Consider the following 22430-nt stretch of genomic DNA (forward strand, 5'->3'; position numbering starts at 1 on the left):
AAACAGAGACGAAAATAAGCTTTGAAGTGCTAAAAATAGGCTTCAATAGTAGTGAAGCCAGTCAAAGTGGCCCATGCCTCTAATCCCAGCACATTGGGAGGCCAAGACAGCAAGATTTCTTGAGCTCAGGAGATCAATACCAGCTTTGGCAACATAGTGAGACCCTGTCTCTAGCAGAAAGACAACAACAGCTTAGATGGGTGGTAGTGAGTGCCTGTAGTCCCAGCTCCTTGGGAGGCTAAGGTGAAACGATCACTTCAAATTAGTAGTTTGAGGGTGCAGTGAGCAGTGATTGTGCCACTGTGCTCCAGCCCGGTCGACAGTGAGATGCTATCTCAAAAAAAAATTATGTAGTGACAAAAATAATTTTATTTTAAAAATTAATGTTTTAGGCTGGGCACAGTGGCTTACGCCTTTAATCCTGGCACTTTGGGAGGCCGAGGTGGGTGGACCACCTGAATTCAGGTCAAGAATTAATGTTTTAATTTTTTATTTTTTTTTAATATGGAGTGTTGCTCTGTCACCCAGGCTGGAGTGCAGTGGCACGACCTCAGCTCACTGCAGCCTCTGCCTCCTGGGTTCAAGCAGTTCTCCTGCCTCCGCCTTCCGAGTAGCTGGGATTACAGGTATGCACCACTATGCCTGGCTAATTTTTTTTTTTTTTTGAGACGGAATCTTGCTTTGTTGCCCAGGCTGCAGTGCAGTGGTGCTATCTCGGCTCACTGCAACCGCAGCCTCCTGGGTTCAAGCGATTCTCCTGTCTCAGCCTCCTGAGTAGCTGGGATTAAAGGTGCCTGCCACCGCACCTGGCTAAGTTTTGCATTTTTAGTAGAGGTGAGTTGTTTCACCATCTTGGCCAGGCTGGTCTCGCACTCCTGACACCTTGATCCACCCGCCGTGGCCTCCCAGAGAGCTGGGATTACAGGCGTGAGTCACCGCGCGGCTGCCTGGCTAATTTTTGTATTTTTATTTATTATTTATTTATTTATTTATTTATTTATTTATTTTTGAGATGGAGTCTGGCTCTGTCGCCCAGGCTGGAGTGCGGTGGCCGGATCTCAGCTCACTGCAAGCTCCGCCTCCCAGGTTCAGGCCATTCTCCTGCCTCCGCCTCCCAAGTAGCTGGGACTACAGGCGCCCGCCTCGTCGCCCGGCTAGTTTTTTGTATTCTTTAGTAGAGATGGGGTTTCACCGTATTAGCCGGGATGGTCTCGATTTCCTGACCTTGTGATCCGCCCGTCTCGGCCTCCCAAAGTGCTGGGATTACAGGCTTGAGCCACCGCGCCCGGCCAATTTTTGTATTTTTAGTAGAGAAGAGGTTTTACCATGTTGGTCAGGCTGGTCTCAAACTCCTGACCTCATGTGATCCTCCTGCCTTGGCCTCCCAAAGTGCTGGGATTACAGGCATGAGCCACCGCGCCTGGGCAGTTTTTTTTTGTTTTTTTGTTTGTTTTTTGAGTTTTTTTTTTTTTTTGAGATGGAGTCTTGCTCTGCCACCAAGCTGGAGTGCAATGGCATGATCTCGGCTCACTGCAACCTCCACCTCCCGGGTTTAAGCAATTCTCCTGCCTCAGCCTCCCAAGTAGCTGGGACTGCAGATGCATGCTGCCATGCCTGGCTAATTTTTTTTTTTTTTTTGTATTTTATTAGAGATAGGGTTTCACCATGTTGCCCAGGCTGGTCTCAAACTCCTGAGCTCAGGCAATCTGCCCACCTCGTCTTCCCACATGGCTAGGATTATAGGCGTGAGCCACGCCCTATTAGCCACACCTGGCTACTTTTTGTATTTTTAGTAGAGACGGAGTTTCGCCATGTTGGCTAGGCTGGTCTCAAACTCTTGACCTTGGGTGATCTGCCCGCCTCAGCCTCCCAAAATGCTGGGATTACAGGTGTGAGCCACTTCGCCCGGTCATAATTTTCAACTATTAACTCATGTTCTTCTCATCTACTCTCCAGCAAACTGAAGACTAAAATGTACTTGGCTCTCCAATCCTTAGAACAAGATCTTTCTAAAATGGCAATTATGTACTGGTAAGACTTGTAAAACCTTAATTCTACATGATCCATTGAGTTTTTCGCTGAGGAGATTAGGGTCCTATTTTATACATCTCTATTAAGCTTGTATGATATATGTCCTTTCTCTTCCGAAATGATGATTGTATTGGAACTTCTGAGTATCAGTATCATTAAGTTGTTGGTTACCATAGGTTTTATCTCAAGACTCATCAGACCTGGAGTCCCATCTGAGAAATAATAGTCTAAGTGTAATTTTTGTTCACCATACTACATACTGGTGTGTACTTGGAAATAATCCCTTTACTTTGGAGGTTGAATACACTTGCTATATGCTCAATTACAAGACAGAACCATTATGATAGTATTGTAAGACTTTGGCTGGGCGTGGTAGCTCACGCCTGTAATCCCAGCACTTTGGGAGGCCGAGGTGGGTGGATCACCTGAGGTCACAAGTTCGAGACCAGCCTATCCAACATGGTGAAACCCCATCTCTACTAAAAATACAAAAAATTAGCTGGGCGTGGTGGCGGGCGCCTGTAATCCCAGCTACTCGGGAGGCTGAGGCAGGAGAATCAGTTGAACCTGGGAAGCGGAGGTTGCAGTGAGCTCAGATTGTGCCACTGCACTCCAACCTGGGCAACAAGAGCGAAACTCCGTCTCAAAAAAAAAAAAAAAAGACTTTGGAGAGGCGAGCTCCATATCACAGTGTGTACCAAGACCATCAGGCATTAAATATAAGCAAACATAGATCACTTGTCTTACAGGAAAGCAACTAATGCTGGTCCCTTGGATAAGATTCTTCATGGAAGTGTTGGCTATCTCACACCAAGGAGTGGGGGTATGTGATCCTATTTTGCTTGTTTAGAAACATGTCTAATTTAAGTTGAGGGTCATTACTTTTCATTTCACCTTTAGTTTGTTTGTTTGTTTGTTTTATTTTTTTGAGATAGAGTCTTACTTTGTCACCCAGGCTGGAGTGCAGTTCCATGATCTCAGCTTACTGCTCCCTCCACCTCCTGGGCTCAAGTGAATCTCATGCCTCGGCCTCCTGAGTAGCTGGGATTACACGTGTGCACCACAATAGCCAGCTAATTTATTCTATTGTTGGTAGAGACAGGGTTTCACTGTTTTGGCCAGGCTGGTCCTGAACTCCTCACCTCAACTGATCCACCTACCTTGGTCTCCCAAAGTGCTGGCATTACAGGCATGAGCCACTGCATCTAGCTCATTTATTTATTAATTTTTATTCTTATGTATCTGTTTAGTTTTCTTTTTTCTTTTTTTTTTTTTGAGGTGGAGTCTCGCTCTGTCACCCAGGCTGGAGTGCAGTGACTGGATCTCAGCTCACTGCAAGCTCCGCCTCCCGGGTTTATGCCATTTTCCTGCCTCAGCCTCCCGAGTAGCTGGGACTACAGGCGCCTGCCACCTCTCCCGGCTAGTTTTTTTTTTGTATTTTTTTAGTAGGGACGGGGTTTCACCATGTTAGCCAGGATGGTCTCGATCTCCTGACCTCGTGATCCGCCCGTCTCGGCCTCCCAAAGTGCTGGGATTACAGGCTTGAGCCACCGCCCCCAGCCTGTTTATTTTTCTTGAGACAGGCTCTCACCAGGCTGGAGTGCAGTGGCAGAATTTTGGCTCACTGCAACCTCTGCCTCCCGGGTTCAAGTGATTCTTTTGCCTCAGCCTCCCGAGTAGCTGGGATTACAGGCATGTGCCACCACACTCAACTAATTTTTGTATTTTTAGTAGAGATGGGGTTTCACCATGTTGGCCAGGCTGGTCTCAAATTCCTGACCTCAAATGATCCTCCCTCCTCGGCTGCCCAAAGTGCTGGGATTACAAACAGGTATTAACCACTGCACTAGTCCTATTTATTTATTTCTTTTTTTTTTTTTTTTTTTTTTTTTTTTTGAGGCGGAGTCTCGCTCTGTCGCCCAGGCTGGAGTGCAGTGGCCGGATCTCAGCTCACTGCAAGCTCCGCCTCCCGGGTTTACGCCATTCTCTCGCCTCAGCCTCCCGAGTAGCTGGGACTACAGGCGCCCGCCACGTCGCCCGGCTAGTTTTTGTATTTTTAGTAGAGACGGGGTTTCACCGTGTTCGCCAGGATGGTCTCGATCTCCTGACCTCGTGATCCGCCCGTCTCGGCCTCCCAAAGTGCTGGGATTACAGGCTTGAGCCACTGCGCCCGGCCCTATTTATTTATTTCTGAGACAGGGTCTTGCTCTGTTGCCCAGGCTGGAGTGCAGTCGTGCAATCATGACTCACTCCAGCCTCAACCTCCTGGGCCCAAACAATCCTCCCAACTCAGTTTCCTGAGTAGCTGGGACTACAGGTGCAGGATACCATGCCTGGCTAATTTTTATTGTTTTATGGAAACATGGTGTTACTAAGTTGCCTAGGCTGGTCTTGAACTGGGATCAAGTGATCTTCCTGCCACTGCATTGCAAAGGGTAGGGATTATAGGCATAAGCCACTGCACCTGGCCTCATCTTGGGTTTATAAACATATAAGCAGAGGGAGAAAATAAAGATATTTGTGTATCTCGTGATGATTTCTTTCTTTTTTTTTTTTTTGAGGCAGAGTCTCACTCTGTCTCCCAGGCTGGAGTGCAGTGGCACGATCTTGGCTCATTGCAACCTCTGCATCCCGGGTTCCAGCAATTCTCCTGCCTCAGCCTTCCATGTAGCTGGGATTATAGGCACGTGCCACTATGCCTGGCTAATTTTTTATTTGTACCAGAGATGGGGTTTCACCGTGTTGGCCAGGCTGGTCTTGAACTCCGGACCCTAGGTGAGCTGCCTGCCTTGGCCTCCCAAAGTGATGGGATTATAGGCATGAGCCACTGCACCTGACCTTTTTGTGATGATTTCTAAGCTGTCAATACCTATCCTTCCCATTTTTGTTTGTTTGTTTTGTTTTTGAGACAGAGCCTTTCTCTGTCCCTTAGTACAATGGCAGGAACATAGCTCACTTCAGCCCTTAACTCTTGGGCTTAAGTGATCTTCCCGCCTTAGCCCCGAGTAGCTGAGACTTCAGTCAAGTGCCACCATGCCACTTTAACTATTTTTTTAGAGATGGGGGTCTCACTATGTTGCCTAGGCTAGAGTGAAGTGGTGCAGTCATAACTCACTCTAGACTTGAACTCCTGGCTTCAAGTGATCCTCCGGCCTCAGCCTCCCAAAGTGTTGGGATTATAAGTGTGAGCCAGTTCACCTGGCCTTTTTTTTTTTTTTAAATCAATTGTCTGAAATAAATTGTTAGTCCCAGAATCCATACGTAATCTTGTCATATGTCTTTGTTTTTTTTTGAGATGGAGTCTTGCTCTGTCGCCCAGGCTAGAGTGCAGTGGCATGATCTTAGCTCACTCCAACCTCCACCTCCGGGGTTCAAGCAATTCTTCTGTCGCAGCCTCCCAAGTAGCTGGTACTACAGGCGTGTGCCACCATGCCTGGCTAATTTTTTGTATTTGTACCAGAGATGGGGTTTCACCGTGTTGGCCAGGCTGGTCTTGAACTCCGGACCCTAGGTGAGCTGCCTGCCTTGGCCTCCCAAAGTGATGGGATTATAGGCATGAGCCACTGCACCTGACCTTTTTGTGATGATTTCTAAGCTGTCAATACCTATCCTTCCCATTTTTGTTTGTTTGTTTTGTTTTTGAGACAGAGCCTTTCTCTGTCCCTTAGTACAATGGCAGGAACATAGCTCACTTCAGCCCTTAACTCTTGGGCTTAAGTGATCTTCCCGCCTTAGCCCCGAGTAGCTGAGACTTCAGTCAAGTGCCACCATGCCACTTTAACTATTTTTTTAGAGATGGGGGTCTCACTATGTTGCCTAGGCTAGAGTGAAGTGGTGCAGTCATAACTCACTCTAGACTTGAACTCCTGGCTTCAAGTGATCCTCCGGCCTCAGCCTCCCAAAGTGTTGGGATTATAAGTGTGAGCCAGTTCACCTGGCCTTTTTTTTTTTTTTAAATCAATTGTCTGAAATAAATTGTTAGTCCCAGAATCCATACGTAATCTTGTCATATGTCTTTGTTTTTTTGAGATGGAGTCTTGCTCTGTCGCCCAGGCTAGAGTGCAGTGGCATGATCTTAGCTCACTCCAACCTCCACCTCCGGGGTTCAAGCAATTCTTCTGTCGCAGCCTCCCAAGTAGCTGGTACTACAGGCGTGTGCCACCATGCCTGGCTAATTTTTTGTGTTTTTAATAGATACGAGGTTTCACCATGCTGGCCAGGCTGGTCTTGATCTCCTGATCTCGTGATCTGCCCACCTCGGCCTCCCAAAGTGCTAGCATTACAGGCGTGTGCCACCCCGCCCGGGCGCCTGTCATATTTCTTTGTTTTCTATTTTTATTTTTTGAGACAGGGTCTTGCTTTGCCTTCCAGGCTGGAGTGCAGTGGCACGACCATGGCTCATTGTATCCTTGACCTCCCACCTTATCTTCCTGAGTAGCTAGGACTACAGGCACTCACCAGCAGGCCAGGCTAATTATTATTATTATTATTATTATTTTTGAGATGGAGTGTCGCTCTGTTGCCAAGGCTGGAGTGCGATGGCGCGATCTCAGCTCACTGTAACCTCCGCCTCCTGGGTTCAAGCGATTCTCCTGCCTCAGCCTCTCGTGTAGCTGGGACTACAGGCGCATGCTACCATGCCCAGCTAATTTTTTGTATTTTTAGTCAAAACGGGGTTTCACCATGTTAGTCAGGATGGTCTTGATGTCCTGATGTTGTGATCAACCTGCCTTAGTCTCCCAAAGTTGTGGGATTACAGGCGTGAGCCACCGCATCTGGCCAATGTTTTGTATTTTTAGTAGAGACAGGGTTTCACCATGTTGGCCATGCTGGTCTTGAACTTCTTACCTCAGGTGATTCACCTGCCTCACCTCCCAAAGTGCTAGGATTACAGGCATTAGCCATTGCGCCCAGCCTTTATTATTAGTTTTAGAGATGGAGTCTCACTGTGTTGCCTATGCTGGTCTCAAACTCCTGGACTCGAGTAATCCTCTTGCCACAGCCTCCCAAAGTGCCAGGATTACAGGTGTGAGCCACCATGCCTGCCATATTTCATAAGCTGTTTTGGTGATTGACTCTTCATATATGTTAAGCTACTTTCTTGAATATAGATTTATATAATAAATGTTTTATGTTTTTCTGTATTTGTAATTTACCTGATAAAGATACAGTTATGAGTTTTATTTTTCATAGGTCATTTAATGAACCTCAAGTACTATGTCTCTCCTTCTGACCTGCTGGATGACAAGACTGCATCTCCCATCATTTTGCATGAGAATAATGGTAAGACTTTAATTTTAAAGGAATTAAAGGTTTTGTTTGGTGCCCAGGTTGCCTTTAATTTCCGGTTTGCTATTCTCTAATGAGTTTGCTGACCTTACTATTTGCACCTTAAACACACAACACCTCACACACATATGTATACATCAGTTCACAAGTACATACACACATATGTATATACACAATGCATATATACACACATACATAGTAGGAGCTTAATAAGTACTTTTGGGCTGGGCACAGTGGCTCACGCCTGTAATCCTAGCACTTTGGGAGGCTGAGGTGGGCAGATTATGAGGTCAGGAGTTCGAGACCAACCTGACCAACATGGTGAAACCCTGTCTCTACTAAAAATACAAAAATTACTTGGGCATGGTGGCGCGTGCCTGTAATCCCAGCTACTCAGGAGGCTAAGGCAGGAGAATCACTTGAACCCAGAAGGCAGAGGTTGCAGTGAGCCGAGGTCGTGCCACTGCATTCCAGTCTGGGTGACAGAGCGAGACTCCATCTCAAAAAAAGAAAGTATTTGAATAAATAAGTAAATGAGCGAGTCATAAGAAGAGATATCAACCATCTGACCTGAGATAATCAGCTTACTTATTGTTTTAAAAGTGAAGAAGGATGGGCATGGTGGTTTATGCCTGTAGTTCTAGCTTCTTGGGAGGTTTGGGCAGGAGGATTGCTTGAGCCAGGAGTTTGAGACTATAGCATACCATGATCGTGCCTGTAAACAGTCATGGTACTCCAGTCTGGGCAACGTAGTGAGTTACTGATCAAAAAAAAAAAAACGTGAAATTAGTTTTCTAAATTAAAGAACTATAGTAATGGACGTTATTTTCTGTTTGCCCTTAATACAAGAAAAGATAAAGAGAAATAGACTGCCGGGCATGGTGGCTCACGCCTGTAATCCCACCACTTTGGGAGGGTGAGGTGGGTGAATCACCTGAGGTTAGGAGTTTGAGAACAGCCTAACCAACATGGAGAATCCTGTCTCTACTAAAAATACAAAATTAGCCAGATGTGGTGGTACATGCCTGTAATCCCAGCTACTCAGGAAGCTGAGGCAGGAGAATGGCTTGAACCCGGAAGGCGGAGGTTACAGTGAGCCGAGATTGCACCATTGCACTCCAGCCTGGGCAACAAGAGCAAAACTCCCATCTCAAAAAGAAAAAAAAAGTGAAATGGACTAATACCTCCTTAGGTCCCTTTGTAGCTTCCCTCCTTGACTCCATCCCTTTATTGTTCGTTTGTTTGTTTATTTATTTAAGATGGAGTCTCACTCTGTCACCCAGGCTGGAGTACAGTGGTGTGATCTCAGCTCACTGCAACCTACATCTCCTGTGTTCAAGCGATTCTCCTGCCTCAGCCTCCCAAGTAGCTGGGACTACAGGCGTGCACCACCATACCCAGCTAATTCTTGTATTTTTAGTAGAGATGGGGTTTTACTATGTTGAATAAGCTGGTCTTGAACTTCTTACCTGAAGTGATCCACCTGTCTTGGCCTCCCAAAGTGCTAGGATTACAGGCATGAGCCTCGGTGTCAGGCTTCTTTATTGCTATTATAATTTGGCATGGGGGACAGGGTAGGTCTCACTGTGTTGCCCAGGCTGGAGTACAGTGATTTGATCACAGCTCACTGCAGCCCCTGAAGCCCTGGGCTCAAGCCATCCTCCTGCGTTGGCCTCCCAGAGTGCTAGGATTACAGGTGTGAGCCAGTGCACCAGCCTGTCCTTTTATTTTGATCCTACTTAAATGCATTCTGAGGAAAAAATAAGTAAATATTGATACTGAGCCCTTCAAAAATGATGTTTTTGGACTGCATTGTTTTTGTGTTTTATTTACTGACAAAAATAATTATTGGTTGGCTAGAAAGGTAACTTCCAGGATTTCTAATTTTTTTTTTCATACAGAGTCTCACTCTGTCGCCCAGGCTGGAGTGCAGTGGCGCGATTTCGGCTCACTGCAAACTCCGTCCCCTGGGTTCAAGTGATTCTCCTGCCTCAGCCTCTTGAGTAGCTGGGATTACAGGCGCCTGTCACCGCACCTGGCTAATTTTTGTATTTTTAGTAGAGATGCGGTTTCACCATCTTCTGCAGGCTGGTCTTGAACCCGTGACCTTGTGATCCATCCGCCTAAGCCTCCCAAAGTGCTGGGATTACAGGCGTGAGCCACCACGCCTGGCCTGATTTCTAAGTTTTATAGGAACTACAGGCCGTCTCAAAAAAAATAAAAGCCGGGTGCGGTGATTCATGCCTGTAATCCCAGCACTTTGGGAGGCCGAGGTGGGTGGATCATGAGGTCAGGAGATCGAGACCATCCTGGCTAATATGGCGAAACCCCATCTCTACTAAAAATGCAAAAAATTAGCTGGGCATGGTGACAGGCGCCTGTAGTTCCAGCTACTCAGGTGACTGAGGCAGGAGAATGGTGTGAACCCGGGAGGTGGAGCTTGCAGTGAGCCGAGATTGCACCGCTGCACTCCAGCCTGGGCAATAGAGCGAGACTCCGTCTCAAAAAAATAAAATAAAATAAAATAAAATAAAATAAATAAGGGAATAACAGCATCTGATAAATTATGGCTGACAAATATTGCAAAAATTAACCTTTTAAAACATACTGTGCTCCCCATCATTTGTATTACTTTGAGGAATACCCTTTTTCTTTCCTATCCCCAGTTTCTCGATCTTTGGGCATGAATGCATCAGTGACAATTGAAGGAACATCTGCTATGTACAAACTCCCAATTGCACCATTAATTATGGGGTCGCATCCAGTTGACAATAAATGGTAAGTTAAATATAATTTTAGACTAGCAAAGTCAATTTTTCTCAAAGTGCAGCATGGAACAAGTTTTAACCTGGCTCTTACCCTACTTGAATTTCTAGAGGTTGGCCTTTTGTTTTATCCATTCATTGATTTCTCTTTTGTTCGATATCTGAGTGTTCCTCTCCAAAGTCTGCTCATAGAACACATTCTCTGCACTGAGAGGGAAATAAGAGAACTGTGCTAATTCCTCTGGTTTAATGAGTGCCCCCTTTTATCTTATGTTCATTTGAAGTTACATTGGAGTAGTAACTGGAGAACACGCCTCACGATAAATGTTTAATAAAATACTACAGCATTAACCAATAGCATGTTTGGGAATTTGGGGAAGTTTCACAGAGTGAGCTTTTGAAAGTTTGTGCTCATGTGTCTGTGTGATACATACATGTTTAAGAATAGGTGTTTGTGGCCAGGCGTGGTGGCTCACGCCTGTAATCCCAGCACTTTGGGAGGTGAGGCAGGTGGATCACCTGAGGTCAGGAGTTTGAGACCAGCCTGGCCAACATGGTGAAACCCCGTCTCTACTAACAATACAAAAATTAGCTGGGCATGGTGGTGGGCACCTGTAATCCCAGCTACTCTCGAGGCTGAGATAGCAGAATCCCTTCAACCCGGGAGGCAGAGGTTGCAGTGAGCCAAGATTGCGCCATTGTACTCTAGCCTGGGCATTAAGAGGGAAACTCCGTCTCAAAAAAAAAAAAAGGTGTTTGGGTTTTTCATTTTTATATGAAGTCAAAATCCAACCCTTCCACCCTCTTTTTTTTGAAGGACCCCTTCCTTCTCCTCAATCACCAGTGCCAACAGTGTTGATCTTCCTGCCTGTTTCTTCTTGAAATTTCCCCAGCCAATCCCAGTATCTAGAGCATTTGTTCAGAAACTGCAGAGCTGCACAGGTGAGTTTTGAGCATCAGGATCTAGTATTTGTTATAAGTGTGAAAAAGAAACTTCAAAGTCAGGTTATCGTGATGTCTTTCGGTCTTACATGCCTCATTGAAGTATTAACTGGTATAGATGTTATAGTGCTTTGTACTAGTAAATGCTTAGTAAGTAGTCTTTTGGGTGAATGAATGTAGAAATCATGAAGGGGAAACCGAGCTGTCAGTGTTTTCATCTTAACATGATCATTATATTGATTCTTGTTTTTCCAGGAATTCCGTTGTTTGAAACTCAACCAACTTACGCACCCCTCTATGAACTGATCACTCAGTTTGAACTATCAAAGGACCCTGACCCCATACCTTTGAATCACAACATGAGATTTTATGCTGTAAGTAAAGCCTTAGGGAGCTAGAATGTTATAGGTTATGTTTGGACCCAAGATCATAATCTTCCTTTATAGCATTACTGAGGTCAGATAAGTTTCTTCAAGACTGCTGGATCATGTCCTATTTCCTTAGTAAAGCAGGAAATTACAGAAATCTCAGAAATGGGCTGGGCGCAGTGGCTCACGCCTGTAATCCCAGCACTTTGGGAGGCCGAGGCAGGCAGATCACGAGGTCAGGAGTTTGAGACCAGCCTGGCCAATGTAGTGAAACCCCGTCTCTAACTAAAACGACAAAAAATTAGCCGTGTGTGGTGGCGGGTGCCTGTAATCCCAGCTACTCGGGAGGCTGAGGCAGAAGAATGGCTTGAACCCGGGAGGCAGAGGTTGTAGTAAGATAAGATTATGCCATTGTGCTACAGCCTGGGTGACAGCAAGACTCCATCTCAAAAATAAAAAAGAAATCTCAGAAATGTACTGAAGTAAAAGTACATGATCTTCCATTAGGCATGATCATGCCTTTTCTAAAAAGGCATGATCTTCCATTAGGAAACAACAATGTACGTTTCTTTGTTGAAATTTTGGGTGATTAGCCAGGCGCAGTGGCTCACACCTGTAATCCTGGGAATTTGGGAGGCCAAGGCGGGTGGATCACTAGAGATCAGGAGTTTGAGACCAGCCTGGACAACATGGTGAAACCTCATCTGTACTAAAAATACAAAAATTAGCCGGGTGTGGTGGCGCATGTCTGTAATCCCAGCTAACTGGGAGGCTGAGGCAGGAGAATCGCTTGAACCCGGGAGGCAGAGGTTGCAGTGAGCCGAGACTGCACCAATGCACTCCAGCCTGGGCAACAAGAGTGAAACTCCATCTCAAAAAAAAACAAAAAGAGGCTGGGTGTGGTGTTTCACACGTCTAATCCCAGCACTTTGGGAGGCCGAGGCGGGTGGATCACAAGGTCAAGAGATAGTAATCATCCTGGCCAACAGGGTGAAACCCCGTCTGTACTAAAAATATGCAAAAATTAGCTCCGCGTGGTTGCATGCGCCTGTAGTCCCAGCTACTCAGGAGGCTGAGGCAGGAGAATCACTTGAACCTGGGAGGCAGAGGTTGCAGTGAGCCAAGATCATGTCACTGGGCTTCAGCCTGGCAACAGAGCGAGACTGTCTTAAAAAATATAAAAAAAAAAAGAAGAAGAATTTTGGGTGATACACTCTTTTTTTCTTTTTCTTTCTTTTTTTTTTTTTTTTTTTTGAGATGGAGTCTTGCTCTGTCACCCAGGCTGGAGTGCAGTGGCGCGATCTCGGCTCACTGCAACCTCTGCCTTCCGAGTGAGTTCAAGTGATTTTCCTGCCTCAGCCTCCTGAGTAGCTGGGACTATACGTGTGTGCCACCACGCCCAGCCAATTTTTATATTTTTAGTCGAGATGGGGTTTCACCGTGTTGGCCAGGTTGGTCTTTATCTCTTCACCTTGTGATCCACCCTTCTCAGCCTCCCAAAGTGCTAGGATTACAGGCCCAAGCCACGGCGCCTGTCTTTTTGTTTTGTGCCCGAGCTGGAGTGCAGTGGTGCAATCTCGGCTCACTGCAGCCTCTGCCTCCCAGGTTCAAGCGATTCTCCTGCCTCAGCCTCCGGCAAAATCCTGTCTCTACAGAAAAAAAAACCAAAAAAACAAAAATTTGGCAGACGTGGTTGCTCACGCCTGTAGTCTCAGCTACTCGGGAGGCTGAGGGGCTTCATCCTGGGAGGTGGAGATTGCAATGAGCCAAGGTTGCACCATTGTACTCCATCCTGGGTAATGGGAGTGAAACCCTGTCTCAAAAATAATAATAATAATGGAATGTTCCAAAACCTCATCTGGACTTGCATTTATTTGAATCTTTGACAATAGACTAAAGTAGTAGTTACCAAATTCTGGCTGCATTATTATTATGTAGGTGTTTTATTAAGAATAGAGATTTTGTGGTCGGGCGTGGTGGCTTACGCCTGTAATCCCAGCACTTTGGGAGGCCCAGGTGAGTGGATCATGAGGCCAGGAGATGGAGACAATCCTGGCTAACACGGTGAAACACCATCCCTACTAAAAATAAAAAAAAATTAGCCGGGCATGGTGGCGGGTGCCTATAGTCCCAGCCACTCGGGAGGCTGAGGCAGGAGAATGGCGTGAACCCAGGAGGCGGAGCTTGCAGTGAGCCAAGATTGTGCCACTGCACTCCAGCCTAGGTGACAGAGGGAGACGCCGTCTCAAAAAAAAAAAAAGAGATTTTACATTTATGGTTTAGGAACCTCTTTAATATAGATTTCTAAGGTAGTTTTTATGTTAGCTAGGTTAGGAAACCGCTAGCATAGTGCATTTACTAAAAAGGCATCTTTTCAGCCTAATGAGTAATTGATTGGCATTTATAATATCAGCTGATGAAAACATTCACTGTGGAGACTTTTCTGCACTTTTTTGAGCAGATTTTTTCAGGGTATTTTGTGGTTGGAATATAATAGGTAACTAAATAGCACTTGTTAACTGTTCTTTTTGCCCAGGCTCTTCCTGGTCAGCAGCACTGCTATTTCCTCAACAAGGATGCTCCTCTTCCAGATGGCCGAAGTCTACAGGGAACCCTTGTTAGCAAAATCACCTTTCAGCACCCTGGCCGAGTTCCTCTTATCCTAAATCTGATCAGACACCAAGTGGCCTATAACACCCTCATTGGAAGCTGTGTCAAAAGAACTATTCTGAAAGAAGGTACTGCCTTTCCTTTGATATGCTTACAGGAAGATGGAAACTTACTTTTCTAGTGGTTTTTTAATTGGTGGCCCATCAGAATCACCTGTGGAACTTAAAGTGTTTTTCTTTTTTTTCATTTTTGGCATAAAAATCAAGCAAATTAGCTGTACGTTGTGGTTCACAACTGTAGTCCCAGCTACTTGGGAGGCTGAGGCAGGAGAATTGCTTGAACCCGGGAGGCGGAGGTTGCAGGGAGCTTAGATCATGCCATTGCACTCTATCCTGGGTGACAGAGTGAGACTCTGTCTCAAAAAAAAAAAAAAAAAAAAACAAAACCAAACCTGTGGAGCTTTTAACACTACAGATTATGGCCAGGTGTGGTGGCTCACCCCTGTAATCCCAGCACTTTGGGAGGCCAAGGTGGGCAAATCAGTTGAGCCCATGATTTGAAATCAGTCTGAGGAACATGGCAAAACCCCGTCGCTAGTAAAACGTAGACAGTTGTGGTGTGCGCCTGTGGTCCCAGCTACTCAGGATCCTGAGGCAGGTTTGTCGCTTGAACCTGGGAGGCAGAGGTTGCAGTGAGCTCAGATTGCACCACTGCACTCCAGTCTGGGTAACACAGTAAGACCCTGTAACAAAAACGAAACACCAGGCTGGGTGTAGTGGTTTGTGCCTATAATTGCAGCACATTGGGAGGCTGAGGTGGGCAGGTCATGAGGTCAAGAGATCGAGACCATCCTGGCCAACATAGTAAAACCCCGGCTCTACTAAAAATACAAAAATTAGCTGGGCATGGTGGTGCACACCTGTAGTCCCAGCTACTTGGGAGTCTGAGGCAGGAGAATCACTTGAACCCAGGAGGCGGAGGTTGCAGTGAGCTGAGACTGCATTACTGCACTTGAGCCTGGGCGACATAGTGAGACTCCTTCTCAAAAAAAAAAAAAAAATCACAGATGCTTTGTTTCCACATGCAGATGAACTGATAATCTCAGTGGGAAGAGTTAGGAATCTAAACTCCATAAATCATTTTGATGGAACCAGTCTGTAGATTAGCATTTGGAGACCACTGCCTTTTGCAATGTTCTTAACTCTTTTTCTGAACATAGTAATATAACTGGATATTTTAGGGCCTGTACCTTATAGCAGATATACATGAGGTGGAACTTGGAATGGTATAGTGAGAGAGGCTTTTTTTTTTTTTTTTTTTGAGATAAGGTCTCACTCTCTTGCCGAGGCTGAACCGCCGTGGCATGATCACAGCTTACTGCTGCCTCTACCTCCTTGGCTCAAGCGATGCTCCTGCCTTAGCCTCCCAAGTAGGTGGGGCTATAGGCATGTACCACCAAGCCTGGCTAATTTTTTTCTGTAGAGACTGTTAGCCTCCCAAGTAGGTGGGGCTATAGGCATGTACCACCAAACCTGGCTAATTTTTTTCTGTAGAGACTGTGTCTCTCTCTGTTACTCACGTTTGTCTCTAACTCCTGGGCTCAAGCAATCCTCTCGACTTGGCCTCCCAAGGTGTTGGGATAATAGGTGTAAGCCACTGTGCTTGGCCAGTTTTAGGTTAAATTTTAGGTTGTTAGGAGAGTGCTTCCCAGGTTTAGTCCTGAGTATATTTTCTCTCCCCATTGTTTGGAGAACTTAATCTTACAGCTTTAAGAAGGTTTAGCCCTTTTTTCTCTCAGGATTCTGGAATGGATTGATGATTTTCTTTTTTTCTTTTATTATTATTTTTTTGAGATGGAGTCTCTGTTGCCCGGGCTAGAGTGCAGTGGCACCATCTTGGCCCACTGCAACCTCCGCCTCCCGGATTAAAGCGATTCTGCTGCCTCAGCCTCTGGCTACTTTAAAAAATTTTTTTTAGTAGAGACAAGGTTTCACCATCACGGCCAGGTTGATCTCGAACTCCTGACCTCGTGATCCACCCGCCTCGGCCTCTCAGAGTGCTGGGATTACAAGCGTGAGCCACGGCACCTGGCCTAAATGCTGATGATTTTCAAACACAGTTGGCTGTTGGAAGCCGTGCTGTAAAGTTTGGCTGTTCTAGCTAACCACAGTTAATTTTAAAAATCTTAAGTCAGAAGTGCTCTGTTGATAGACATGTGTCAGTGCCAGTGGTAGACAATATGAAACAGGGAAGGCAAATCAGATATCTTTTTTTTTTTTTTTCGAGATGGGGTCTTGCTTGGTCACCCAGGCTGCAGTGGTGTGATCTTGGCTCACTGCAACCTCTGCCTCTTGGGTTCAAGCAATTCTCCTGCTTCAGCCTCCCAAGTAGCTTGGATTACAAGTGTCCACCACCATGCCAGGCTAATCTTTGTAGTTTTAGTAGAGACAGGGTTTTGTTGTGTTAGCCAGGCTGGTCTTGAACTCCTGACCTCAGTGGTCTGCCTGCCTCAGCCTCCCAAAGTGCTGTGATTACATGCATGAGCCATCACACCTGGCCTTTTTTTTCTTGATACAGGGTCTTGCTCTGTTATCGAGACTGGAAAGCAGTGGTACAGTCATAGTTCACTTTGGCCTCAAACTCCTGGGTTCAAGTGATACTTTTCCCTCAGGCTCCTCAAGTAGCTGGACTATAGGCATGCACCACTACATCTAGTCAAATTTTAAAGAAGTTTATATTATACTTATTTCATTGTGCATATTTATACAGCAACATTTTTTTTTTGTAGAAATGGGGTCTTTCCATGTTGTGTAGGATAGTCTTGAACTCCTGGTCTCAGGCGATCCTCCCACCTCAGCCTCCCAAAGTGTTGGGATTTACAAGCGTTAGCCACTGTGCTGGGCCAGGAGATACTTCTCGTGGAAATAAGAATTGCTTTAGAAATGAGAAATTTTGGCCAGGCGCGGTGGCTCAAGCCTATAATCCCAGCACTTTGGGAGGCCGAGACGGGCGGATCACAAGGTCAGGAGATTGAGACCATCCTGGCTAACACGGTGAAACCCTGTCTCTACTAAAAATGCAAAAAAATTAGCTGGGCGTGGCGGCGAGCGCTTGTAGTCCCAGCTGCTTGGGAGGCTGAGGCAGGAGAATGGCGTGAACCCGGGAGGCGGAGCTTGCAGTGAGCTGGGATCACGCCACTGCACTCCAGCCTGGGCGACTGAGCGAGACTCCGTCTCAAAAAAAAAAAAAAAAGAAATGAGAAATTTTTAGTAGTTGGAGTAATAACATAGAGCATATACATTCAAACTTGTAGCACTTCTGTTTCATATGTTTAAATGCCGTAAGAAGTCTCCAGATAGCTTTAGGGCATTTAAAAATGAGTTTTTGGCCGGGCGCGGTGGCTCAAGCCTGTAATCCCAGCACTTTGGGAGGCCAAGACGGGCGGATCACGAGGTCAGGAGATCGAGACCATCCTGGCTAACACGGTGAAACCCCGTCTCTACTAAAAAATACAAAAAACTAGCTGGGTGTGGTGGCGGGCGCCTGTAGTCCCAGCTACTTGGGAGGCTGAGGCAGGAGAATGGCGTAAACCCGGGAGGCGGAGCTTGCAGTGAGCTGAGATCCGGCCACTGCACTCCAGCCTGGGCGACAGAGCAAGACTCCGCCTCAAAAAAAAAAAAAAAAGTTTTCATAAGGTAGTTATGGAGCTAATCCTACAGAGAGGCATGCTTTTTACAAAGAAAGTGTATGATCCTTGTGTCTAGGCTGCTAGCACATCTGGCATAAGAACATATGATGATGGCTAGATATATGTATATGTGGAATAAATACATTATTTTGGATTAGAGCCTCTATATCTCTGCTTGCCAAACTATGGGCTGCACATCTAACAGCTGCAAATACTTGATAGAAAGCAGAGTTTATGGCAGTGGTTCTGGATATCTGCTTATCAAGTAGAATGAGACACTCAGCCACTTTTATTTTCAGAATTCACTTTTACATTTTAGGGATTAAATTTCTTCATCTTGGAAAATTGAAAGTCTAGCTACTTTTGTTCTGGAGAAATTTATAACAAACTGGCAGGTTCCTTGGAATCTGATTCCATCATCTGTGGATGACATAGTAGGTTTTGTATGTGAAAAAAGTGTGCGATTTAGTTTCCAAGGAAGGGAGAGAAAGAATTTCAGTCTGTATATTTAAGGAATGTTATTTGTGTGAAGTCTTTTTTTTTTTTTTTTTTTTTTTTTTTGAGAGAGAGTGTTGCTCTGTTGCCCAGGCTGGAGTTCAGTGACATGAACTCGGCTCACTGCAACCCTTGCCCCCCAGGTTCAAACGATTCTCCTGTCTCAGCCTTCTGAGTAGCTAGGATTACAGGCCTGCGCCACCATACGGGCTAATTTTTTTTTTTTTTTAAGACGGAGTCTTACTCTGTTGCTCAGGCTAGAGTGCAATGGCACGATCTCAGCTCACTACAACCTCCGCCTCCCGGGTTTAAGCGATTCTCCTGCCTCACCTTCCTAAGTAGCTGGGACTAGAGGCATGTGCCACCATGCCTGGCTCATTTTTGTATTTTTAGTAGAGACGGGGTTTCGCCATGTTGGCCGGGATGATGTCGTACTCCTGATCTCATGATCCGCCCGCCACAGCCTCCGAAAGTGCTAAGATTACAGGCATATGCCACTGCACCTGGCCTTTTTTTTTTCTTTTTGAGATGGAGTTTCACTCTTTGTTGACCAGGCTGGAGTGCAGTGGCATGATCTCGGCTCGTCGCAGCCTCTGCCTCCCAGGTTCAAGCGATTCTCCTGCCTTAGCCTTCTGAGTAGCTGGGATTACAGGCATGCGCCACCATGCCCGGCTAATTTTGTATTTTGTATTTTTAGTAGAGATGGGTTTTTTCCATGTTGGTCAGGCTCGTCTTGAACTCCGAACCTCAGGTGATGAGCCCACCTCACCCTCTCAAAGTTCTGGGATTACAGGCGTGAGCCCCTGCATCAGGCCTTTTGTTTCTTTTTTTTTTTTTTTTGAGATGGAGTCTCGCTCTGTTGCCCAGGCTGGAGTGCAGTGGCCGGATCTCAGCTCACTGCAAGCTCCGCCTCCCGGGTTTACGCCATTCTCCTGCCTCAGCCTCCTGAGTAGCTGGGACTACAGGCGCCGCCACCTCGCCCGGCTAGTTTTTTGTGTTTTTTTTTAGTAGAGACGGGGTTTCACCAGGTTAGCCAGGATGGTCTCGATCTCCTGACCTCGTGATCCGCCCGTCTCGGCCTCCCAAAGTGCTGGGATTACAGGCTTGAGCCACCGCGCCCGGCCTGTTTCTTTTTTTTTAAGTAGAGTTGGGGTTTCGCCATGTTGGCCAGCCTGGTCTTGAGCTCCTGACCTCAGGTGATCCATCCGCCTTGGCCTCCCAACGTGCTGGGATTACAGGCATGAGCCACCATGCCCGACCTGTGTGAAGTCTTATATTTGGTTGTTTTATGATCTTTCTCTTTGCCTTTTAGATTCTCCTGGGCTCCTCCAATTTGAAGTATGTCCTCTCTCAGAGTCTCGTTTCAGCGTATCTTTTCAGCACCCTGTGAATGACTCCCTGGTGTGTGGTGAGTTGTGTGGGTGGCTAACACCTCTCACTGAACGGTTTGGTCCCTGTGTCTTTTTTGGAAAGTCAGAAGCTAAATCTATCTCAAATAATTTCCTATGTATTTTGTCTTACAGTGGTAATGGATGTGCAGGACTCAACACATGTGAGCTGTAAACTCTACAAAGGGCTGTCAGATGCACTCATCTGCACAGATGACTTCATTGCCAAAGTTGTTCAAAGGTAGCCTTGGCCCTTTTTCATCTGAGTCTCATTTAGAGATGTATACAGAATGTTGTTGAGTAGGGTGCGGTGGCTCACGCCTGTAATCCCCACACTTTGGGAGGCCGAGGCAGGCGGATCATGAGGTCAGAAGATTGAGACCATCCTGGCTAACATGGTGAAATCCCGTCTGTACTAAAAATATAAAAATTAGTCGGGTGTGATGGTGGGCGCGTGTAGTTCCAGCTACTCAGGAGGCTGATGCAGAAGAATAACTTGAACCTGGGAGGTGGAGGTTGCAGTGAGCGGAGATTGAGCCACTGCACTGCAGTCCAGCCTGATGACGGAGCGAGACTCCATGAAAAAAAAAAAAATGCTGGGCACGGTCACACCTGTAATCCCAGCACTTTGGGAGGCGAAGGTGGGCGGATCATGAGGTTGGAAGATAGAGACCATCCTGGCTAACACAGTGAAACCCCATCTCTACTAAAAATACAAAAAATTAGCCCGGTGTGGGGGTGGGTGCCTGTCGTCCCAGCTACTAGGGAAGCTGAGGCAGAATGGCATGATCCCAGGAGGCGGAGTTTGCAGGGAGCCGAGATCGCGCGACTGCACTCCAGCCTGGGCAACAGAATGAGACTCTGTCTCCAAAAAAAAAAAAAGATAAAAGAAAAAAAGTTGTTTTCAGTATTAACATGAATTTCAAATAAAGGAGCAATTTAGTTATTGCTTTCATGTCACCCTTCTCTGCTTTTGGATTCAAAGTAATCTGAGCTTTGTGTTTTTTTTTCTTTTTTATTTTTTGAGATGGAGTCTCGCCCTGACACCCAGGCTGGAATACAATGGTGCAATCTTGGCTCACTGCATCCTCTGCCTCCCGGGTTCAAGCGATTCTCCTGCCTCACCCTCCTGAGTAGCTAGGATTACAGACATGTGTACCACACCTGACTAATTTTTGTATTTTTAGTAGAGACGGCGTTTCTCCATGTTGGTCAGGCTGGTCTCGAACTCCTGACCTCAGGTGATCTGCCTGCCTCGGCCTCCCAAAGTACTGGGATTATAAGCGTGAGCCACTGCACCCGCCAGCATTTTTTTTTTTTTTAAGTAATATTACTATGGCCAGGCGTGGTAGCTCACACCTGTAATCCCACCACTTTGGGAGGCTGAGGCGGGCGGATCACGAGGTCAGGAGATCGAGACTATCCTGGCTAACACGGTGAAACCCCATCTCTACTACAAATACAAAAAATTAGCCGAGCATGGTGGCAGGGGCCTGTAGTCCCACCTACTCAGGAGGCTGAGGCAGGAGAATGGCGTGAACCCAGGAGGCAGAGCTTGCAGTGAGCCGGGATTGTGCCACTGCACTCCAGTCTGGGCAACAGAGCGAGACTCCGTCTCAAAAAGAAAAAAGTAATAACAATAATATTACTATGAGAGTAATAGGAAGTAAAGTAGATAACTTCAGGCCTGGAATTATGGTACTTTAATGCAGGAGAGAGCCATAAAAAAATACAGATATTTTTCTTACCTATCCTTCTTCATAGATGTGACATTTTTAACTTTTTTTTTTTTTTTAAATTTTGAGACAGAGTGTCACTCTATTACCCAGGCTGGAGTGCAGTGGCATGATGACAGCTCACTGAAGTGTCGACCTCCGAGGTTCAGGTGATCCCCTCACCTAGACCTCCTGAGTAGCTGGGACTGCAGGCATGAGCTACTGTGTCTGCCTGAGCAGATTTCACAGCTTAAATATTAGGTTGGGCGTGGCGGCTCACGCCTGTAATCCAGCACTTTGGGAGGCCAAGGTGGGCAGATTACTTGAGGTCAGGACTTCCAGACCAGCCTAGCCAACATGTTGCAATGTCATCTCTATAAAAGTACAAATTTTTTTTTTTTTTTTTTTTTTTTTTTTTTTGAGACGGAGTCTGGCTCTGTCGCCCAGGCTGGAGTCCGGTGGCCGGATCTCAGCTCACTGCAAGCTCTGCCTCCAGGATTTACGCCATTCTTCTGCCTCCGCCTCCCAAGTAGCTGGGACTACAGGCGCCCGCCTCGTCGCCCGGCTAGTTTTTTGTATTCTTTAGTAGAGATGGGGTTTCATCGTATTAGCCAGGGTGGTCTCGATCTCCTGACCTTGTGATCCGCCCGTCTCGGCCTCCCAAAGTGCTGGGATTACAGGCTTGAGCCACCGCGCCCAGCCAAAAGTACAAAAATTAACCAGGCATGGTGGTATCTGTCATTCTAGCTACTTGGGAGGCTGAGGCAGGAGAATCACTTGAACCCGGGAGTCGGAGGTTGCGGTGAGCCAAGATCGTGCCACTGTTCTTTAGCCTGGGTGATGGAGTGAGATTCTGTCTCAAGACAAACAAACTAAATAAATAAATAAAAATACAAAAATTAGCCAGGTGTGGTGGCAGGTGCTTATAATCCGAGCTACTCAGGAGGCTGAGGCAGGAGAATTGCTTGAACCTGGGAGGCAGAGGCTGCAGTGAGCCAAGATTGTGCCACTCCACTCCAGCCTGGTAGACAGAGTAAGATGCCATCTCAAAACAAACAAAAAGCCAACTTAATTGTTGTGCGAAAGATAGTTAAGCCAGTATGCATCCCAGAACCATTAATAAGTAATTTTTTGAGATT

General features: G+C 46.2%; 1 protein-coding gene across 2 annotated transcripts in view; it reads left to right on the top strand.

Moving 5' to 3' along the window:
* MED1 (mediator complex subunit 1) overlaps positions 1–22430 on the top strand; it is a 50148-nt gene that overhangs the window by 18692 nt on the left and 9026 nt on the right. For both annotated transcript variants that reach the window (XM_033183203.1, XM_033183204.1), the window contains 9 exons: positions 1957–2031; positions 2781–2854; positions 7225–7314; positions 9987–10098; positions 10903–11027; positions 11283–11401; positions 13932–14133; positions 19501–19596; positions 19712–19817. In XM_033183203.1, the coding sequence (XP_033039094.1) occupies positions 1957–2031; positions 2781–2854; positions 7225–7314; positions 9987–10098; positions 10903–11027; positions 11283–11401; positions 13932–14133; positions 19501–19596; positions 19712–19817 (999 nt within the window). The remainder of the gene's footprint in view (positions 1–1956; positions 2032–2780; positions 2855–7224; positions 7315–9986; positions 10099–10902; positions 11028–11282; positions 11402–13931; positions 14134–19500; positions 19597–19711; positions 19818–22430) is intronic.

The sequence above is a fragment of the Trachypithecus francoisi genome, unplaced genomic scaffold (genome assembly GCF_009764315.1).
Source record: "Trachypithecus francoisi isolate TF-2019V2 unplaced genomic scaffold, Tfra_2.0 Lachesis_group20, whole genome shotgun sequence".
Classification (NCBI taxonomy): domain Eukaryota; kingdom Metazoa; phylum Chordata; class Mammalia; order Primates; family Cercopithecidae; genus Trachypithecus; species Trachypithecus francoisi.